We start from the raw sequence: 19,866 nt of genomic DNA on the forward strand, positions 1-19,866 counted from the left end.
AGGTAAGTTCATACCACCATGAGCTGTAATGGAGGTAAGAATGGAAAAGGCTACCCTTGTTTTTTTTTTACTCCAAATAAACTGTCTCAGTTTAATGTTTAGTTGCTTGAAGAATTTAGCCGGAATTGGGATAGGAAGGCATCTAAAGTAATATATGATCTTTGGTAATGTTTGCATTTTGAATGCAGCTATTTTCCCGACCCATGATAATTGAATTTTCTGCATTTTCGATAGGTCGCCACTAATTTGTTCTATGAGGGGGGGGGGGGGAAGTTAACATCATAAATTTTGTCTGGCAGTGGTGCAAGTCGAATTCCTAAGTACTCTACCGAGTTATTATTCCATATGATTTCAAACTTTGATTTAAGGCTGACTGTTAATGGAATAGGGACATTTATGGGTAATATGTAACATTTATTTATGTTGATTTTGTAGTATGAGACTTCCTTAAATTTTTCTAGCGCATTAATTACTGAAGGTAAGGATAATTCAGGATCGGTCCAGAGTCAGTATAATGTCATCAGCGAAAAGGCCCAACTTGTGTTCATCCTGAGCAATCGCAATGCCTTTGATATCTGGGGAAGAGCGAATATATTCCGCTAGGGGTTCTATTGCAAGGGAAAAAATCAGTGGGGATAAAGGGCACCCTTGTCTGGTCCCGTTGGTTAGTGTGAAAGTTCTAGAAAGCATACCTGAGGAAAAAACTTTAGCAGTGGGATGAGTATATAATGCCATAATAGCAGAGTGTATAAATCCTTCAAGGCCAAATTTAGATAAAGTGTGTGAAATATATCCCCAGTGCATTCTGTCGAATGCTTTTTCTGCATCAAGTGTTAAAAGTAGGGCGGGCATTCGATCATTATGTATTCTGTTAATAATATTCAGCATTCTTCTAGTGCTATCTGGAGCTTGTCTACCTTTAACAAATCCTACTTGATCGAGTATAATTAATGAGGGGGTGATGTTAACTAATCTATTTGCTCGGACTTTCGCACAAATTTTTAAGATCGGAATTTAGTAAAGATATGGGTCTATAATTCAAGGGAGAGTCAGGATCTTTGTCAGGTTTTGGAAGTGTTATTATTACAGCTTCTAGAAGTTAATTTGGGAACGTTTTTGAATCTGCTGCTTGATTGAAAAGTCTGGATAAATATGGGGCTAAAATATCCTTAAAAACCGAGTAATATTCACCTGACAGTCCATCAGCACCTGGAGCTTTATTTTTGGGAAGATCATTTATGACTTTCAAAATTTCTTCATTGGAGATTGGTTTATTGAGATTTTCTAAGGATATTGGGTCGATGGAGGGTAAATTAACAGTATCCAAAAAAGTTTCTATTTTATTAGTATTAGGTTGGGGAGTATTAATATCTTCTTTAAGATTGTATAATTCTTCATAGTACTGTGAAAATGCATCTACAATTTCTTGGGGATTGAACATTACTTTTCCTGATTTGTGGTGGGTTAATTTAATAATTTTTTTTTTGTCTACGCTGGCGTAATTGGGAAGCTAATAGTTTACCCGCTCTGTTACCTTCTGAATAATATTTTAAATTAAGTTTCTTAAAGTACTTCTCATGGTCAGTTATCAGGATAGATTTGAGTTCCATTCTTAGAGTGTAAAGATTACGTTCCAAATTAATATCTAGGGGATTTTTTTTTTATGTAACTCTTCTTGGCTTGCAATCTCTTTTAGTAGTGAGTTTATTTTGATATTTCTATTTTTTTTCTCCCTGGCAGTTAATTGTATCAGGAGGCCCCTAACGTAGGCCTTGTGGGAACACCATAAAGTAGCATCGTTAACACTACTATTGTCATTCATAACAAAAAATTCTTCAATAGATTCCTTCATCACAGACTGATGTTTCCCCTGTGCAAGAATAAATGTATTATTCCTCCATAAGTAATTGTTGGGGCAGATTTGATTAGAATCAATTTCTATCGTAATAGGAGCGTGGTCTGACCACGTTAGATTATGGATTTTTGCGTCCACTATTTTCAGTAGGAGATTTTTGTCTGTGATAAAGTAATCCAATCTAGAGTATGACTTGTGAACATTAGAAAAAAATGTAAAATCTTTCTCTGTAGTGTGTAAGCATCTCCATGGATCATACAAATCTATCGAGAAAATATCAGCTAAACCTTTCCTAGGAGTCTTTCCTTTTCTTGAAGTGTCCATATCCGGGTCTAGGGGTGCATTAAAGTCTCCACAAATAATAAGACAACCTTTCTGAATCTTCCTTGCCATCTTGATCACTTTCTGGATAAACTGGTGGGGATTCTTATTTGGAGCATAAATTTTGACAATAGTATACGCTGAGTTATCTATAGAGGCTACTAAAATAATATGTCTTCCATGGGCATCCGTCTTAAGGTCTAATTGCTGAAAGGAAACCGTATCCTTTACAGCCGTAATCACCCCTCTTTTCTTTTTCTTGTGGTTGGAAACAAAAATATGTGGAAATTTGTGATGTTGAAATTTAGGAGACTTATCCTTGGCGAAATGAGATTCTTGGATACAGAGGATGTCGCTGCCAAATTTGATGGTGTCGGCCCATTGAGCTCTCCTCTTATATGGGCTATCGAGGCCCTTCACATTCATTGACAAGAGTTTAAGGGTCATTGCTGATAAGAGGATGATTGCTGAGATGCAAGATCATTTTTGTAGACAAGTTGCATGTTAAAATGTGGAAAAAGCAGAGTGCAGATGCAGTAATACTTTATTTCCAGGAGGTGTTGTATCAGGTAAAGCAGCATGGTGCAGATATTATAGTGGAAGGCAAACAACAAAAACAAAACAAAAATCAGAAAAAATAGGAGGAGTTGTGGAACAACTCCTGTGTACAATAACATGTACTTTTAAGTAGGAGGTTATAGGGAATAACTCAAACAAGTTCCCTTAAACGTCCTCCCCTGAGCCATCAGGTAATTCCCGAATGAAATATTGAAGGCAAACGTTAGAAAACCGGTAGAACCAAATTAATGGTGGACTAAGTTCTCTTTTTTTCTTCCAGTCTTGTGGTATTGGTCCAGGAGCGCTGACATCCATTTTATCAGTCTCTTGATTGGGTATCAAACCCCAGGAGCGAAGAAGTTTTAGACCCTGATCCAAACTTTTAATTGCGTAGGAGATCCTTTGTAATCTATAAGCAATTTTGTGGGGAACCCCCATTTATAGATCATTCCATGGTTGCGGAATATTTTTGTGATTGAATTCATGTTCTTGCAAGCTAGAATTGTCGCTTGGGAGAGGTTTGAGAAAAGGATTATCCCAGCGTAAGGGTCAGGTAGTGGTGAATGGCATCTAGCGTATTGCATGAGCTGATCCTTTACCCCAAAAAAATGAATTCTAGCAATGACGTCTCGTGGTAACTTTTCAGCTATATGCTGTGGTTTAGGGAGCCTGTGAGCTCTATCAATATCTAATTCTTGTTTTGAGACTGAAGGAATTAGGTCTGAAATCATGCTTTTAATAAAGCCTTTCAGCTCTGATGGTTTCACTGTTTCTGGTATTCCTCGGAATTTTATATTATTTCTTCTGCTCTGGTCCTCGATATTTCCGACCTTAATTCTAAGCTGTCTGACTTCTTCCTCCAGGTCAAAGTGAGAATCTATTAACTCGTTGTGCGCTGAGGTAAAATCGCACATCTTATTCTCAACATAGTCAACTCTGTCCCCCAGCGCGTCAATTTCTAGTTTGGACTTGTGCATATAGCTCAGCATGTCATGCTGTAAGGCACCCCTGAGGGACATAATCATTTCTTTTAAAGTCGTGTCCAGTATGGGTTGACCTGCTGTCTGTATAGCATTAAGTTTGTCATCATAAGGATTACATTCTGGAATATAGGCAGTGTCAGGGTTAATGATGGAAAAGCTACCTTCTTTATCAGAAATACTTCTCCTCTGCCTCACAGGGCTCAGAATGTCCTCCTGGTGCTCCATTCAGCCTGTGAAGCACTATGTTTCTCCACAGCTATGTCAAAGCTGGCAGTATTGCTTTCATTGCCATTGTGAGGAGAGGGGCCGGCGCCATCTTGGATTCTCTGAGGTGCAGCAGGGCTACAGAACTCACTCAGCTTACGTAGCCCCTCTCTCGTCTTTCTTTTGGCCGCCATCCCTCTTTTGTTCCCGCTGTCCTCCGGAGCAAAACTGTGTCACTCGGGGCTTAAAAGTCGCTATATAAGTAGCTCAGGGAAGTCTGTTATAGCAGAGCTCCCTCACACTGCGTCCATACACTCCTGTGGCTGGACATGTCCCTCGGGGTGCCCAAACTTTTGATCCCCACTGTGTGTGTGTGTAATATATATATATATATATGTGTGTATATATATATATATATGTGTATATATGTGTGTATATATATATATATATATGTGTGTGTATATATGTATATATATATATATATATATATATATATATGTGTGTGTGTATATATATATATGTGTATATATATATATATATATATATATGTGTGTATATATATATATATATATATATGTGTATGTATATATATATGTGTATGTATATATGTGTATGTATATATATATGTGTATGTATATATGTGTATGTATGTATATATGTGTATGTATATATATATGTGTATGTATATATATATGTGTATATATATATATATATATATGTATATATATATATATATATATATATATATATATATATATATATATGTGTGTATATATGAAGATGAATCTGATACATATCAGACGCAACAAATTATATTTAAAGAAAAAGATAAAAAAAAAGACCTAAAACATTTTTTTGCAGATTTTCAGACAGGGCTGTAATATATTATTGTGCACGAGTCCCTTGTCATAGACAGGCTACAAGCTACCTGCGCCTGTTGTCACAAAGACATTTAGTAGCAGCAGCATGCTTTTTGTATCACTTGTCATGATGGGGTTAAAAACCCCCAAATTAGCCCTTTATAGTACAACAAATCACTACTATAAGGGATTAATTTATACAGTAAAAGTAATAAAGTAATCTTTGTATGTGCACCTTATACTGTATTGTATGTACTCTATATAACTATATACTACAAACCTTCATATAAATACACTCAGTTCATCTACTTAAAAAGAATTCCCAAATATTTACAACACTTCCGGTGAAAATAACCCAATATTATCAGCAAACACCGCCTATGACCAAAGGTATATCAATCGTATACTCAGGCCTCCAAGAAAAAGACGTATGTGTAAAATCTCAGTCAATGATAGCTTTGGAGCAGGAAATAGGGGCAGAGTATTCAACCCAGCATTGGCAAAGCATACTTTGCCTCATCTACAACTCCACAAAGAGCACAAACCTCTGGTAAATGCAGCAAAAAATATTACCCCGATGGTACTTAACCCCATATCGTATTGCAAAGATATACTGAGAGGCTTCCCCAAACTGCTGGAGATCCTGCGGTCACCAGGGTATATTAATTCATATTATGGCTATGCCTGAATATATGGACACTTTGGTCTCAAATAGAAAGGCTCATACTAATTAATACAGGTCTCCAAATGAAACTAAACCCAGTAAGGGGAATACTCTCGCTCGAGTTACAACGCTATACCTTCTCCCTATAAGACAGTAGTTTCACACATATTAATGGCTACACGTTTAACCATTTTAAGACATTGGAGAGATTCAAAAACCCCTAAAATTTCCGAAGTCATACACACTCATGGCACTTATGAGACTTTATACTCTTCAACTACAGGAAACTATGATAAAATTTTCAAACAATGGAGGTCTTGGCATGACTGGTACTCTAGGGAAGCAAACATGTAAGATTTATGTCCAAACACGACTGGAATCAGTTTGACTGATGAGAGTAGTTTTGTGGTTGTATGTTTTATTAGGTTTTGTTATATGTTACACAAAGGCCACTTTGATCGTACCAATAATTACACTGATAGATCAATCCTAAAGGGAAACAATATGGTTAAGGTTCGGCCCCCGCAACCAAAAAAGTCATATTCTTAACTCAGGAAAAATACTGCTTCCCTGACATCGTTAAGACAGGTATCTAATGTTTATAGAACATGTCATGGCTGTTATACAGCTATGTGATAAGATGTAACTAATGTGTTTTTCTTTGTGTAAACTGTTGAATACAATAAAAATGTATTGGGGGGGGGGAAATGACGCAGTGCCTTATCGCAAAAAATGGCCTGGTTATTAAGGGGGGAATCTTCTGGGCTGTACGTGGTTAATATGTAGCATTTTAAATTTTACCTAATTTAAAAAAAAAAAATTCTTAGCACTTGGCATTATGAGCAGACAATTTGTGAAACGTTGACTGTACATTCCCATTCATTTGTTAGTATGTATTTTTTACTTTCATTTTCTATAACAGAGGGCAACTGGGGACAGCAAATTATAAGGGCCATTGATTTGTATAGTAGCTATGATCTCTACCAGTCTTTTGTAACATGTATTTTACAGAATGTCCCTGGTCTCCATCCATACCTTTGGTCTACAATCTATGACCATCAATTGTATTTAGTCATTTTAAGATAGAAGGATGGAAATTAAGGCCCTTTTTATATCTTCTTAGTCTACCACCCTTGGTATAAAGATGACCTGCTTGTTGACAAAAATATTTTTGGAACACTTTAACAATAATACATTGTTCACACAATCTTTGTATTTGCACCACTATATACTACAAACCTTCATATTCTACATAATCTGCACTCAACCTAGAACAACTGTAGTTTACATAATAAAAAAATGTTCTCTGAAAACACCAACCCAGTCCCCAAGATCATTCACAGAAAATATAGCAATAATTATGGAATTGTGAAACTTGGGAATTTGAGAATAAAGTAGTTTATCGATGTATTATTTTTCATGGTGAGTTTCAGTAAAATAGCCACATGATGTTATTTTATATATACATTGATCACAGCTTGTCAAAATAAATAAGTGTCAACATAATAACTTAGGGACAATATAAAATAAATATGCTATTTAAATAAATATATAAATATTTAAATACATTGCAAAAAAATAAATAATGCAAACAACATCTAACTATAGTTCTACAGTCACACGCTGCAGAAGGTTTAACAAATTAGCAAGGAAAATCTTGACAGTCTTCTTTTCTCTGGGAAAGTTACATTGATTGCACATCTCCTAGAAATAAAAAGATAAATATGTTAGTCTTTTATTTCTCTATACTGTTCATAATTTAGCCATCAGACAAATTATTTTTTATGGCAGTAGAAGTAATAAACCATGTTTTCAAAAACGGGACTAAACAAATGCAGTCCATGTGTGCAAATCTAAGGCTTTTACACACATAACTCTTATTATAGCAATCTGATTCCACCTGACATGTATGATTCTCTGTATAAGTTATACAATCTTTTAGCAGCAGCAAAAGATTGTATTGTATATTATTGTATTGTCTGACTTAATAAACCAAGAATGTCTGACATAGAAACCTAACGTTTCATAAGCTTGCATCATCCATTTATTAGTTAAGCTAATATATGGTATCGCATAAATACCAAACTAAATCTCTAGCAGATAGTTAAAGTGTTACTAAACCCACAACAGTAAAATCAGTATGTATATGCAGTTAAGCATGCTTCTTATACTCACTGTGGAACCTAAGGGGTTAATCCTCTGCATTATGTAAAAATCCTGTCTTCTCTGATCCACCTCTCCTTCCACTGTCCCCTGATAATTTCCTGATAACACGGAGCCTATGGAGTCAGGCTGCACATGCTCAGTTTGGTGTGTATTGCTAGAACGTTTTTTTTTTTCTTGGGAGAGTGCATGTGATCAGCACTGTCCAGGTAGCGGTTCAAGGGTCTTGCAGTCTCATAGGGCAGTCAGAAAACTCCTCCTACAAGCTTTAATCAGTGCTTGGCTGGACAATGCTGGAAGTCACAAGACTGCTATATACTGCTGATGAGAAAAAGGTAGTTAGCAGTTTATATTTAAAATGTATTTCCTGTCAATTTCTATGTGAAGTCAACAGTGGGTATTTGAATAATTTAAGTTAGAGATGTCACTTTACAATTTTTTTGCTCGCACTGCTACCTGTAGTAGCACCACTGTAAATGGAGAGCTTTACTTCAGCCATAAGTGCTAATACTGAAAATGTAAGGTGTCTTTACAACAAATTCTACACATCAGTGACCACAGCCTTCAGAGATACTTTGTGTGGTCACTTAACCACTTGTCGAACGGCTCACGCTGATATATGTCGGGAGAATGGCGCTGGTGCGCAAAACGACGTACCCGTACGTCACTCCGTTATCGGCGGCTAGCTGGCACATGCTCGCTGCCCGCGGGAGTATGCCCATGGGTCCTGCTGACTCAATGTCTGTCGGTGGCTCGCAATTGTGGCACGGAGAGGCAGAACAGGGAGATGCCTTTGTAATAAATATTGTCCTAAACTTAGGAAGAAATTTGTTTTTTCATATATTTTGGGGGTATTTATTATAGCAAAAAGTAAAAAATATTGGGGGTTTTCTTCAGAATTGTTGCGCTTTTTTTTGTTTATAGCGCAAAAAAATAAAAACCGCAGAGGTGATCATATACCACCAAAAGAAAGCTCTATTTGTGGGGAAAAAGGATGTCAATTTTGTTTGGGTACTACATCGCACGACCGCGCAATTGTCAGTTAAAGTGACGCAGTGCCGTATCGCAAAAAATGGTTTGGTCAGAAAGGGAGTAAATCCTTCCGGCGCTGAAGTGGTTAAAACAGGAGGTTGCTCTCCCTAGAAAGCACAACTCTTTTAAATAGAACTATGGCCTCCCAATAGTTAACAACAACAAAAAACAGCATCTAGTTATTAGTACATCTGTACATACACATTTCCTAGTCCCCCTGCAAAGTCCCACAAATGCCTGCCAATGGCGACCACCAATGCAGCTTCTTGTGGTGGTGTGGGAAGCATCTTTGCGCTGCAGCATTCCTGTTAGCACATCAGTGGGATTAAAACAGTTGCCAGCGGTGTGGCTATCGACTGATTCACAAGTTTGTAGTGTGTTCTGTTTACTTTTGTGAGGCTTCTGCATTACATAGTAACTGGACTTAGTATCAGTTTAGACTTTCATACAGGAGCCTTTAGTTGTGCTTTACGTAGAATGTACAGACACACTGTGGGGATTATTTACTAAAGGCAAATCCACTTTGCACTACAAATGCAAAGTGCACTTGAAATTGCACTTGGAAGTGCAGTCGCTGTAGATCTGAAATGAGGGGAAGCTTTGCTGGTTTGTGCAAGCTAAAATGCTGTTTTTTTTATTATCCTTGCATGTCCCCCTCGGATCTACAGCGACTGCACTGCCAAGTGCACTTTGCACTTGTAGTGCAAAGTGGATTTGCCGTTAGTAAATAACCCCCTATGTCTTTAAAGGTATTTTGTATGATTCAGTATAGTGTCAGCTATTTACAAATACCCCAGATTATAAGGCGCTGTATAACACTGAGCTTTCAAAACCCCACATCAGTGCAATTTGCACTGCTGATTGCATTGCAGCTTGCAACTTCAGTTAACAGAAGTCTATACAAGTCACAATGGAATCGTCAAAAAGCAGTGCAGGACCCTTTTTCATAATCACTGTGATAGAGTGGATAGAGATGGAATTCCTTAGCATTCAGAATTAGAGGCTTGAGATTAGTTGTTCCTAAGACAACATTGCAGGTAACTGGACACAATAACACAGGGAATAATATGTGCTCCAGCAAACTAGACTGTCTCTAGCTCTGTGCTGGAAGAGTGAGGAACTGTGTAGATTAACATGCCACATTTTTTTACCTAGCTAGTAAGTACTCAGCTTCTAGCTTTGTATATCTATTGGATGCGCCAAGGTCTCCCTGTCATAAAAAAAATCCAGACTGTTGCCCATCTTTTCTTAAACCTACTCCCACCCCCCTTCTAAATCCTTTTCTAACTACTTGAGAGCACTCTGGTCATGTGATCTCTGAAGCAGCTGGCTTCAGGGGAAAGGAGACATTGCCAACAACAGATGGAATGCCGGGGCAGTAACGTTACCCATAGGCTTTTGTTGTCGGCTGTCCCTCCTCTACCCTGAAGCCACTGCTAGGATAGGTAAGCATAAGCATATTCCTTTCACAGGGTAGTTAGAATAGGACTTAGACGATGGGTGGGAGCAAGCTTAAGCATAGTTGGGCAATGGCCTGGAATTCCACTTTTAAGTGAGGGGAAAATAAAATTTAAGTTGTCACCAGAACAAGAATAGAGGAGAAATATTTCAACTGGGACACGTGTTGCACTGACAATTGTCAGAGAGTGGACTTCCTGTCTTAAGGACAGAAAGTAAAAACTCCACAATGAGACAGAGATGGCCAAAAAAAGTTTTAAGAGTTTAAACTCTTAGGGCCAGATTCACGTAGAATCGCGGCGGCGTAACGTATCCTAGATACGTTACACCGCCGCAATTTTTCATCTCAAGTGCCTGATTCACCAAGCACTTGCGATGAAAACTACGCCGACGGCCTCCGGTGCAAGGCGGGCCAATTTAAATGGGCGTGTGCCATTTAAATTAGGCGCGCTCCCGCGCCGGACCTACTGCGCATGCTCGGTTTCTTAACTCCCACGTGCTTTGCGCGCCGCGACGTAATTTTTTTTAACTGCAACGCGCGTAGCGTACTTCCGTATTCCCGGACGGCTTACGCAAACGACGTTAAATTTTGAATTTCGACGCGGGAACGACGGCCATACTCTAGACAGCAATACGCTTGCTGACTAAAGTTAGGGCACCAAAAAAAACGACTAACGTTGCGACGGGAAACTAGACTAGCGGCGACGTAGCGAACGCGAAAATCCGTCGTGGATCCGCCGTAACTCCTAATTTGCATACCCGATGCTGGTTTACGACGCAAACTCCCCCCAGCGGCAGCCGCGGTACTGCATCCTAAAATCCGACCGTGTAAAACAATTACACCTGTCGGATCTTATGGCTATCTATGCGTAACTGATTCTATGAATCAGTCGCATAGATAGAAACAGAGATACGACGGCGTATCAGAAGAAACCCCCCGTCGTATCTCATTTGTGAATCTGGCCCTTATTTCTTTATCTAAAACTAAAGAAAAAAAGTTTAGGCTGTACATATATTTTAACATATTTATATATGCTGGAAAACAAATTACAATAACCTGCTGTTAATGTAACAAAGAAAGTCAGGATTGTCTAGCTTGTTTTGTAAAAAAAAAAGGTTATAAAATAATTACCTTTGGTTTGACATCTTGAGGTAAAGTTTTTTCCTGAAAGTATGAAAGAAACAGTTACCTTTGAGAATCTGGGACAAAACATTTTACAGCTAATATTATGCTTGCTCTGTGAATTATTTCCTTTTCCAGATTCTAATTGAAAACCGATCCTGTCTGACCTGAACCCAAATAAGTGACCTGTTATTGTGCAGCTCATGCTTCAGCTGTGATTAACACTAAGTTAAAATTATGGGAACATGGTACTACAGTATTCTGGATTAAAGCTCAGTGAACATCCTTGTAGCTGAGTTATAGGACCTAACACCCTGCGTTTGGGATATACAGAGAAAGAAAGGAAAAAAAAAAAACAAAGTCTCCATTCTGAAAAGGTGCTTCTATTTTACCATGTAAGACTAAGAATTGCATTACAATGGGGCCATGCTGAAGATCTCTCTTGTGGAAATTGTTGTGAAAAGTATCCGCGTGGAAGTTGCGATTGTCAAGATGGAAACCTAAAACATGCTGCTGGCAGCAGCAGTGGGGGTAACTAAGAAGTTAAGCTCATGATTTATTACAGAGACACTAGAAAGCAGTAGTAAGGCCAATTGTGTATGCAAATATTGGCACATGAGAATATCTTGAAAATTGTAATTGTGAAAAACTTTAAGTTGGCCCTATAAATGTTTTGAAAAACCATTTGGCACCTTGGAAGTAAAGGCAGAACCGTGTGAAGGCTGTGCTAAATTAGAGCTTGTAACTCTAGAGCATAGGAAGGAGAAAAGTCGGAAACTGTAAATTCAAAGACTGTGATCTCCCGGGGGAGGAAACCTTGTTTATATCACTGATATGCAATTAGCGGACCTCCAGCTGTTGCAAATCTACAAGTCCCATCATGCATTTGCCTCTGGGTGTCATGCTTGTGGCTGTCCGAGTCTTGCTATGCCTCATGGGATTTGTAGATCTGCAACAGCTGGAGGTCCCCTAATTGCATATGCCTGCTTTATATGGAAGCTGAAGTTACTGTGGTGGTTGTCTATCTCTACAGTGGCAAGGCTTTAGAAGTTTATAAACTATGTGTAGCGTTGGACAATGGGCAGCTTGGCTAACATTTTTAAATATTACATTGAAATTGGCCAAAGTGCGTATTACAACTATTGGAGTATCCAGGCTCCCAGGAAAGTTTATGCTAGGGTACTAGTAAGGAGAGGTCCATCCAATGGCTCAACTTCAGCATTCAGGAGAATAATGCAGTGTTTTTAAATAAGGCTGTTTGTGAGGGTACATGGAAATATGTCCATATAATTTAACTGATATTCTTTTGACCGTGGTGGAGTATGGAAGGAAAAAACATCCCTGTCAGATTTGTTTTCTGTCTTTATTTGGTTGGGAAGATCTCACTTCACTTCCTGTTCCAGAGAGTCAACAAGGATTAAGAAGAAATCTCTCCACTGTGAGAGGGAATCCCCTTAATGATGGTTATATGACTATGTTTCCATTGGACAATTTTCCCTCTAGTGCTGTTGCAGTAAAAACTGTAAAATGTTGGATTTCTTATAACATTCTGTCTTGCTAATAGTTGTCAGTGGTGCAAATAGAGTGAATCACCCAAATGGGGACACAGACAACAGTTACAATTACAATTCTGTCAGGGATTCCCTCACCTTGAAATATATACTACAAAGCCACACTAGTAACACAGTTATTGGATTGGATACTGTATTTCATCCTAAAGGTAACCTGGGAGAAATTTCCTCCCTCTGCCACCTCTTCAATTGCATATCTTCCCTGCTACAAGTGTGGGCCACATTGCTGAGAGGGCCTCAAATTTCCTTGTACGTATCCTATGACTCCTACCATGGGTAACCTGGCTTTCTACTCAGGCTATAAAATACCACATTTTTAACATGAGAATCTATCCACACTCTGCAAAGCCTTGCAAACTGGCTGTCTAGAACCCTTTCCCCCTTTTTAGGCAGCTGATCAAGCCCCCTTCCCAGATCAATGGCTCCAATTGAAATGCTTTATCTCCCACTTTCACAAACTGGAAGATATTCATAGGAACCTTACACAATTTGAAGCACTTTGTTTACAATCCCAGACCCTTACCCACATTATTATCCAACTGTAGGCTATACTCTTGTCTCCGTAATATTCCTCCTTGCATTATTTCTCAGCATGGGAGAGGGACCCGAACTGGCATTTCACTGATGAGGACCTCCAAAAACCATTTATAATAATGCACAAACGAAGAACTATACATGCACTAGGGTATAGGTGACCTGTCCTCTTGCATAAAATATTTCGCTCAGTACCTAATTACTATTGGCGATGTCTGACAGAGTCCTGCCCCTGGATCTTACCCTTCTGGACAAAGATCTTTATGATGTATAAACAGGTAAGAGGTCTTTCAGCGAACACCTGAAATCGCCCTTCTCGCTATATTCCAGGGATCAATCTTGAATGGGGTCAGTTGAGATGTATTAAGAGAGTTATTTTAACTACCTGTGTTAATTTACTTGTGATTCCTGTCAAAATGTTCAATTTACAGATGTAAGTATGGCAATGGTTTGGACATGAATATTTGGAATTTAAAAGCCTGTATTTCATGTCATTGATGTATACTTAATCTCAACCCTAAAAGGCCTGTATTTCTACTCTCCTCAGTAGACACCCCTTGGACACACAATTATTGCCAAATAAAAGCTAGAGATATGTAAGGGAACAATAATATGACTGATGATTGGTATGATTCTATCCCTGTTCTGATTGCCTTAAGAAAGCTTGCAGATTGTAAAGATGGTTGTTGGCAGGATGGATTTGAGCAGTTTTAAAAATATGCCATTTCTTGCTACAGATTAATTAAAGAAGAGTGGGTGAAGCTGGGAGTGCATTTGTGAGATTTTATTTTGTATAGAATTCCCAGTGTTGGGAATTCTAATATCCCTGTGTTGACCCAGATCTGAGATTGGATGTACCTGAAGTAAGTTTGCATTTTACTAATAATATTTTACAGCATGCCGGTTTAGAATGCCCCTGAACACTGAAATTAAAATCAAAGAGAATATGGAGTGGCCACACCACAAAGAACGGCTGACCCTCATATGTGACTTAGCACAAGACTGTGGCTTTTACACACATTGGTTTTTAATTTCTAGTCGTCATACACAAGGAACTTTACATAAATGAGTTAACATTCATAGGTACAAGTGTAACTTCTATATGTATAAAATAAATTAGGCTTCTGCATGCAGGGAATTATTTTATATAATTGTCTATTCATATATTGCAACATGCAGTTATGTAAAGAAGTTCTAGAAGTCTATAAGGGACATTTTTCAAGCAAATTAGCAAAAAACTTGTACCCAAATCAGGCGTATTTAAAGCATATGCAAGGTATTATGTGTATTTGCAACCCCTGGGCCTATACCTTTGGGCAGTAAAGACAGTTTTTTCACATATCGGCAACAGATTTTTCACTGTTGGTGAGAGGTTTTCTCTGTTAACAAGCAAAAGGAAGACGTGGTCTGGGCCAAGGTTTTATATTGTCACAATGCTACTTTAGAGCAGCAGAGCCAAGAATATATGAATCAATAGTAAATATGTATTGTGTTCCTCCTTAGTATTATCTTGCTGTCTGTGCCACAGAATTGATTAATGTTGTACTGTATGTATTGCTTTTGTTTGTGTGAATAAGCCTTTTTGGTCTAGTATGTATTGCTTATTTGTCTCATTTTGTATGCATGCATGCATGTATGCAAGCAAGGAAAACGTATTGCATTTATGAGGTGAACTATAGAATACACAACACAATTATTGCAAAAGAACTAAAGAGGAAGTAGTTTGGCTAGTATTTTGTTCTCTTACCAAATAGGTACGTATATTGGTATTAATGTCTCCAAAGATTTTTTTTTCATTTATTTGTCTTTGAGATTTAAGAGAATCCTGTATACGATCCAGCAGGTCAACAACACAGGCGAGAGCATTCAATGAGCAGTTTTCCTAAAAGCACAATTATGAACAGTCATTTTAAAGTATATAATGAAATGCTGCAATTGACTAATGCTACTGTATCCATTCAAAATTCTATCTTTGTGTACAATGATATACTGTACTAAAGAAGTACAGATGTTCTAGGCATTCTTTTCAATTATCCATATACTGTGAAATAAAAATTAGGAATTTTTGACAGCTGTTGACAACAAGGTTGGTGCTTCATTTAGTCATTGAAAAATAAAGCCAATTTAACCATACATATACCAGCATGGATTACAATTTTAATGTATGGACTGGAAATTATTTATTTTTGAAGAACAAATGTTCTGGCTACAAATGCTGTATTTTTCGGCTATTGATAGTCATGTTAAAAAAGAAAACATTTCAAAATCTGTCCCGAAAAAATAAAATAATGTATAATACTTTAGGGTAGACCACAAACCCTTAAAGACATAGTGGGGTTGTTTTATTAAAACTGGAGAGTGCGGCTCTTTATATAAACCAATCAGCTTCTAGTTTTTTTGGCCAAAGCTTAATTTAACAACCTGAAGTTAGAAATTGATTGGTTACAATGCACAGCTGCACCGGATTTTACACTATTCAGTTTTAGAAAAACAACTCCCAATGTGCAGAATTGAGACATACCTGAAATGTGAAGGAAAAAAATGCTGTGGAACTCAAATGGTCTTTACAAAGAAAATTGTGTGGCATCTCAAGTGGTTAATGAAGAGATAGATATAAAAAGTATATTATTATGTGTATGGCCAACTTCCGTGCTGCAGTAGAGCAATATACTAGAGTGATTTAATAGAACCCATGTCTCTGATAAGCAAATGAACATCAGAGTATATGCTTATTCACAGCTTAAAAAAACACAACATGCCAAACCACAAGTTCCTCAAAGCACTAAGCTTGCTCACATACACTTGCAGAGTTCAAGTATTTTGATTTCATAAGCCTGTTAGAATTCTGAGAATATGTAAAGGGCTACACTAGGTAACTGTATTGTAATATATATATTATTAAAAAAGGAAATAAGTTTATTAGGTTTAGCATTAAAACAAAAAAACTATTATAGAACAATGTTACAGTATAAATGGAGATCCCAAGATGGACAGATTCAAATATCTTTCCATTTTCCAATTTTTTTGAAGATTGTAAGGAATACTTGAAAATGTTCACATAGAAACACAAGCCCCATACACACTATCAGTTTTCCTGCAGGTTTTTCTCTTCAGGTTTACCAAAACCATGTAGTGCAAGGGCCTGCTTGATTGCATACAAATTGAAACTCTTAAGGTTTAACCTCATATTAGATTGTTTTGGTAAACCTGAAAAGAAAAACCTACAGGAAAACTGATAGTGTGTATGGGGCTACACTGCTTATTGTATAATCTTGTCAACTTATCAACTATAAAAAATCACGTTTTATTATCTTCAGTTAGTGTCAGAATAACCTTTGCAGCAAAGAGTCTGAGGTAAGAGGCCTGCTAAGGTTATTCACACCCAAATGCCTGAATCCATGTTGATACCAAGTAAAATAATTTGTTGGGCCACTCAGTAGTATTAAAGCCCATCTCTGGGCACCATCATTTTAATAGTTTAAGATGTGCTCGTATGTGTTTACCTCGGCTGCATGTTCATTCGATTTTAGAAAACTGCCCTAAAAGATTTTTTAAGTTTTACAGAACAGTAAATCCGCCACTGTACTTCTGTCCACCAACCACATGACAACTCCAGGTTGGCAGGCACCCCACTAGTGTCATTTGTATACCCTATCACCACTTTGAACAACCACATTTAAACACATACTTGCACCTCTGAAGCTTTTATAATTATGGTTCCCTAGAGTTGGGCATTAAAACGCAAGCTTTCAAAGCACGTAAGACAAGATACAATGGGGTTGATTTACTAAAACCAAGATTACAAAATATGGTGCAGCTGTGTATGGTAGCCATTCAGCTTCAAACGTCAGCTTGTTTAACCACTTAAGGACAGAAGGTGTTTTTCAGATTCGGTGTTTACAAGACTAAAACTGTTTTTTTTGCTAGAAAATTACTTAAAACCCCCAAACATTATATATATTTTTTTCTAACACCCTAGAGAATAAAATGACGGCCATAGCAATACATTTTGTAACACCGTATTTGTGCAGCGGTCTTACAAGCGCACTTTTTTTGGAAAAAAAATCACTTTTTTGAATTAAAAAATAAGACAACAATAAATTTGGCCCAATTTTTTTATATATTGTGAAAGATAATGTTACGCCGAGTAAAATGAAACCCAACATGTCACGCTTTAAAATTGCGGCCGCTCGTGGCATGGCGTCAAACTTTTACCCTTCAAAATCTCGATAGGCGACGTTTAAAAAATTCTATAGGTTGCATTTTTTGAGCTACAGAGTAGCTCCAGGGCTAGAATTATTGCTCTCGCTCTAACGATCGCAGCGATACCTCACTTGTGTGGTTTGAACACCGTTTTCATATGCGGGCGCTACTCGCGTATGCGTTCGCTTCTGCGCGCGAGCTCGTCGGGACGGGGCGCTTTAAAAAAATATTTTTTTTTTGTTTTCTTATTTATTTTTATTGATTTTATTATTTTTTACACTGAAATAAAAAAAAAACTATCACTTTTATTCCTATTACAAGGAATGTAAACATCCCTTGTAATAGAAAAAGCATGACAGGTCCTCTTAAATGTGAGATCTGGGGTCAAAAAGACCTCAGATCTCATATTTAGACTTAAATGCAAGGAAAAAAAAAAAAAGGAAAATTTGTCATTTAAAAAAATGACAACAAAAAAATTGTCTCTTTAAGACGCTGGGCGGGACTGACGTTTTGACGTCACTTCCGCCCAGCAGAGCTGTGAGAACGGATGGGGGCCATCTTCCCCTCACTCAAGTCCTCACACATCAGGCAGCAGCACCCGATCTCCGCCGCTACCGACGGCTCCGGTAAGCGGCGGAGGGTGCGGGAGAGCGGCGGGAGGGGGGGGCCCTCTCCCGCCACCGATAACGGCGATCTTGCGGCAAATCCGCCGCGGAGACCGCCGTTATCGTTTACAGGCCCGCCCACTGAAAAGATGGATACCTCGATTGTGGCAGCAGCTGCTGCCGTTACCGAGATATCCACCTTTAAAAACAGGACGTATATATACAGTGGGCGGGCGTTAAGCGGTTAAATAAGCTTAAACATCAAAAAATGGAAGCTGATTGGTTTCTATGCAGAGCTGCACCAGATTTTGCAGTCTTCAGTTTTAGTAAATCAACCCCAATGTCTGCCAGCAATACACTAGGTGGTTTTAAAGTTTTGCATGAACCAAGTGGTATTAGTACATGTTCCAGACCAGTTTTTCTCAACTTCAGTCCCCAAGGTGCCCCAACAGGGTCATGTTTTCAGGACTTCCCTCAGATGAAACGGCTGTTGTAATTACGAAAGCAGTGAAACTGATCAAATCACCTGTGCAAAATAATGGAGAGCCTGAAAACATGACCTGTTTGGGTGCCTGGAGGACTGGAATTGAGAAACATTCTGTGTATGTATTGTAATAGTTTATGCTTTTTCAATAAGTATATACAAATAATTACATTTAGTATCCATGTTAGTAAAACTATACATGTTTTGAGATTAAGTTGCAAAAGTAAAATATATTTGTATAACCTTGCATGCAACTAAACAGAAATAACAGTAATTCCAGTACAAATATTATTATGGTCAAAGACAATGTAAAATTAAAATTATCAGCCTGACTAATTTCCTTAAGATTAAGGTAGGAATACATATATTGGGCAAGGCAAGCAAAAAAATAAAGACTTACTGGAATGTTTTGCGGTATTCTGTATCTTTCAACCATATGTTTTATCTAGGAACATCAAAATAAAAGATTTAATCAATTTAGGAAAAGTTAATGATAAACTGGTAAAAATCTATAAAAATACAAAAATGTACTTACGTTGATCGATTCTTTCAACTCTTTGACATCTTTAATTGCAGCATTTAGAAGATTAATTCTGTTGTCAGCAGCACCCGAGGACTCTTGTGAAACAAGAAGCAGAGTTACCACCAGCAAACCAAATGCTTGAATCTTGCACATTGTAATCAAGTATCCAGTTAATCAGCTTGCAGCTACTATGCAAATAAATGCTTACATGATAAATGCAGGTACCAAAGGAGAATTTATATGAATATTTGTGGAAATAAAACATGAGGGTGAGAAGAGAAAGTTTAGATATTACAAGTAGTTGTAAACAGCTGTAAATGTAAAGCCATAAATGTTACTTTCTTTTCCCTCCTTGATGACTCTTTGGAATTTCTTCTCAAGTTTTAGCAGCACAGAATGGATGTAGGTAAAATCCCTCATGGTTATTAGTAACCCACACTGACAGTCTTCAACTTTTCTTTTCTAATGCATGACGTTTCTGTGAGCCAGTTTTTCCCCCTTGTTCCATGTGCCACCTCCAGGTATAGGGCTATCAAAGAAATTATTAATTTACCTAATCGTTTCTTTATTATTTGTAATGCAAAAATAACGTGTGTATAATTCAGAGACAGACACACTAGTATTCTAATACCTCTGAAACAACTTAACAGGAAATGCTTATTTCCTGTTCAAGAGAGGCTTTTCCACTCTATATAGACACCGTGGAGTAGAGTTACCTAGAAAAG

At 37.7% G+C, this 19,866-nt stretch overlaps 1 protein-coding gene across 1 annotated transcript in view; it reads left to right on the plus strand.

The window, feature by feature from the left end:
- ADAD1 (adenosine deaminase domain containing 1) overlaps positions 1-19,315 on the plus strand; it is a 317,973-nt gene extending 298,658 nt beyond the window's left edge. The window contains exon 12 of the mRNA XM_040330417.1: positions 19,195-19,315. Coding sequence (XP_040186351.1) covers positions 19,195-19,209 — 15 coding nt within the window. The 3' untranslated portion in view covers positions 19,210-19,315. The remainder of the gene's footprint in view (positions 1-19,194) is intronic.
- Positions 19,316-19,866: the final 551 nt, after the last annotated feature.

This window comes from Rana temporaria, chromosome 1 (genome assembly GCF_905171775.1).
Source record: "Rana temporaria chromosome 1, aRanTem1.1, whole genome shotgun sequence".
Taxonomy (NCBI): domain Eukaryota; kingdom Metazoa; phylum Chordata; class Amphibia; order Anura; family Ranidae; genus Rana; species Rana temporaria.